Source organism: Lipotes vexillifer, unplaced genomic scaffold (assembly GCF_000442215.2).
Source record: "Lipotes vexillifer unplaced genomic scaffold, Lipotes_vexillifer_v1.1 scaffold7, whole genome shotgun sequence".
NCBI lineage: Eukaryota > Metazoa > Chordata > Mammalia > Artiodactyla > Lipotidae > Lipotes > Lipotes vexillifer.
The window spans coordinates 4,087,560-4,090,989 of NW_006792683.1; the positions used below are offsets into that span (position 1 = coordinate 4,087,560).

The 3,430-nt window shown below is 37.5% G+C and overlaps 1 protein-coding gene across 1 annotated transcript in view; it reads right to left on the bottom strand.

Moving 5' to 3' along the window:
• Positions 1–1,772: 1,772 nt before the first annotated feature.
• ATP5F1C (ATP synthase F1 subunit gamma) overlaps positions 1,773–3,430 on the bottom strand; it is an 18,044-nt gene continuing 16,386 nt past the window's right edge. The window contains exons 9-10 of the mRNA XM_007465805.1: positions 2,684–2,720; positions 1,773–1,909 (exon numbers count right to left, since the gene is read on the bottom strand). Coding sequence (XP_007465867.1) covers positions 2,714–2,720 — 7 coding nt within the window. The 3' untranslated portion in view covers positions 1,773–1,909; positions 2,684–2,713. The remainder of the gene's footprint in view (positions 1,910–2,683; positions 2,721–3,430) is intronic.

Here is a 3,430-nt window from a genome sequence, read left to right on the forward strand (position 1 = left end):
ACTATTCTTCAATAACAGTTTACCAAAAAACCTTACCACGTTTTTTTTTTTTCATTATTTGCTTGTCTTTGCTCCAGACGGTAAGCTCCTATAGGGAAGTATAATTATCATCATCGTAGCTTCAGAATTTAAGAGTGCTGATACACAGAACATCAGAAACACGATATTGAACTGATGGTCACTTACATAGATCAGGCAACATTTAATCACAGATAACAGCATTTGTCCCACATCAGTTTCTAAGTATTTTGCAAATATTGATTCATTTAGTCCTCATAACAACCCTATGAGGTAAGTACTATTTTAATCGTCATTTTACAGATGATAAAACTGAAAGATTAAGTAACTTGCCCAATGTCAACACAGCTGGTTAAGGGCTGAACTGGGATTCCAACCCAGTTTGCCCCAAGTTTATGCTCTTAACCACTGCTCTATACATCGAACACTCACTCATGTGGCTGGTAAAGTTAAATCCTTGCTTAGTTTTATTTCTCAAGACCCCATGCTGCATCTGCAAGTAAGCAGTGGAAGTGCAAACTTTCTAACAAATTAATTTGCAACACAAATGAGCTGATATCACTCATAGGCAAAGAACTCTTATGTTTCAATGAGAAAAAGAGAAAAACTCACTTAAAAAAATGGGCAATGAATGAGTAGTCTATTGTCTTTTCACCCATCAGATCATTAAAGATTAAAAGACAGTCTCAGTGAGTAGAGGAAATCAATTTTATACACTGTAAGCACAAGTTTACAACCTTTTTTGAGAGCTATTTGGCAGTGTCTATTAAATTAAAAAATGTACATAGTCTGAGTCATTGATTCCACTTCCAAAAATTAAGAACACAGAAGTACTCGTCCAAGTGTGCAAACACTTCCCCAAGGATGCTTATTAACAATCATCCTTGTGACATTTCAGAGCAACACAGGTAAAGACCTATGAGCCTTCAGAGAAAAACAAATGTCACAAAGGCTCAGAAATCAAAATGCCTCTTGTAACATTTCAGGGAAGCTAGAAAATGACCCTGAGATTCTGTTCAGTTTATCTTTCCCCGGCAGCCGCCTTCTTAAAGTGGCAACACTGCTCTTTACAGGTTTGTGGTTGCTAATCCATTTTTGTATCACTTATTTTTCATTTTTATGAATAGTTATTGGTAAAATAATAGCATATGTGTGTATTTAATGTTTTTTAGAAGAGTAATATAAAGTGTTGAGAATGGGCTTTGTATTTTTTTATAGTTCTACAGTCTTTTGTAATTCCTATACTACTTTTGCAATAAAAACCCCTAAGCTGTCTTTTAAATAAATAGGAAAAAACCCTGACACTTTGGCATGGCCAGCTCACTGTGTGGAATAGCTCACGCGCCCAATCTTAATGGTTATCTAAATGCGAATATGGAGTAAATATCCTACTGAAATGTTTCTCAGTCCTTGGAAAAGATTTAAAAATTTATTTAGATTTAGTATATGCCTGAAATTCTACACCGTGCACGTGAGAAACAGCAGATGACCTGGACAGCGCATTTGCTTCCCTGTGCTGGCTGTTCTACGAAGGTGTGGTGCTCAGGTGCCTGGGCTGGGGTTGTGGCCTGGTGCCTCTTCCTTCCACTCTGACCCCACGGAGGCCAGGCTTTCCACGGCTGTTAGGCAACCAGGAAATCAGAGGAGCCTCTTCAACTATCTTCTTAATAGTAGCATGTTAATATTTTTAAGTGTTTTAAGATCTCATTTAGAAAACTGCTGTTCTCATATAATAAGAAAAGACAGTGATTTTCTTATGGTGAGTCATTTATTGTAAGATAATTTACAAATATCTCGCTGTCTTTACTAATTTAAACAGTGGACCAACAATTTCTTCTGACAAGGACAGCAGTAAGCTAAAAACAAAATCAGCTGGCTGAATCTTCTTTACCTGAAAAATAAAAGTACAGAACAAATAAAACAATGTTTTTTTGAAAAATAAAGACGTCAAGAGATAATACATATTTCGGTGGGACTTAAAGAACTGACTCTACATAATAAAATGCTACTGTACACCAGTGGTTCTCAAATTTTGGTCTGGTGACCCTTTCATGGGGTCCGTGAGAGCAAAACTATGTTTATAACAATGTTATTTGCCTATTTTATTCTCATCCTCAGGTGCACACGGTGGAGTTTTCCAGAGCCTACGTGATGTGTAATATCAGGACAGAATGAATACAGAAATGGAGAGAACTGAGCTATCCTCTGTGAAGTCAGATATCAAAGCGTTCTGAGACCAAGAAATTTGAGAACCACTGCTCCTCACCAGCCTGTATTTAATAACTCAAAAGCATGCTAATTCTTTTTTCTTTCTTTTTTTTTTTTTTGGCCGCACCACGAGCCATGTGGGATCCTAGTTCCCTGACCAGGGATTGAACCCGTGTCCCCCGCAGTGGAAGCATGGAGTCCCAACCACTGGACCACCAGAGAGGTCCCAAGAATGCTAATTCTTTATCCTTACAGTTTATTTAATATATCTAAGAAGAAAACAAAAGCCCACTAGCATCACCCACATACTCCCACAATCTGGCTGCTGCTCTAACGGCCTGGCCATCTCATCTCTCAGGGAATCAGTTCCACTGTTGCCGAATTACCTTCAATTCTATCTGACTGGGTTTCTTTTCTTACGGGGTAGGGGAGAGTGTGTGAAATATAACCACTTTACCTCTTGTCTGAGGATGAAACTCGAATTTCATTAATCCCTGGGTTATTATATTAGAAGAAAAAGACAAACACAAAACAAGCAGGTCAAGAAACAATCCATGCTGGTTAATCATTTACAATTTCTGACTAAAAAAGCCCACTTCCTCACTCACTACCTTGAGAATATCACATAAATACTTACCAAAATATTCCCTTAAAACAGATTCAATGATTGTTATAAAAGGTCAGAGACTTGAATCTGGTTAGAAGCAATAAAACCATGTTCATGCAAGTAGGCAGGACTACGAAAGCATACTTTAAACCACAACTTTTCTATAAACAGCATACAATATATTAAAAAATTTTAGGCTAGCAACTAAATATTTGGTACCTCAAATATTATGGTTTATTCATGCCTTTTATATTATTACCAAAGAGCCAAATGTGTTTGTATTAAAGCCTTTAAGCAGAAGAGCTGACAGGTTACAGAGCATGCAAGTCCATTCATATAAATAATCCATCGTGGGGCTGCATAGCTAACTTGCAATAAAGGATTTAGACTGCCTTTCTACAAAGCGAAAACTAGTCAATTTCCAGTTATTTGAGTTCTTTTTAAAATTCTTGGTCTTCATATCCCAATCTCCCTCTCCTCATTTCTCTGATTTTGCTACTTTTCAGCCAAGCCCCCGCATTCCTAATCAAGAAAAAGCCTGGTCCTCAATTCTGCAGAGGCTGTAGCCTCTGTCTATTCCAAGCATTCATTCCTCTT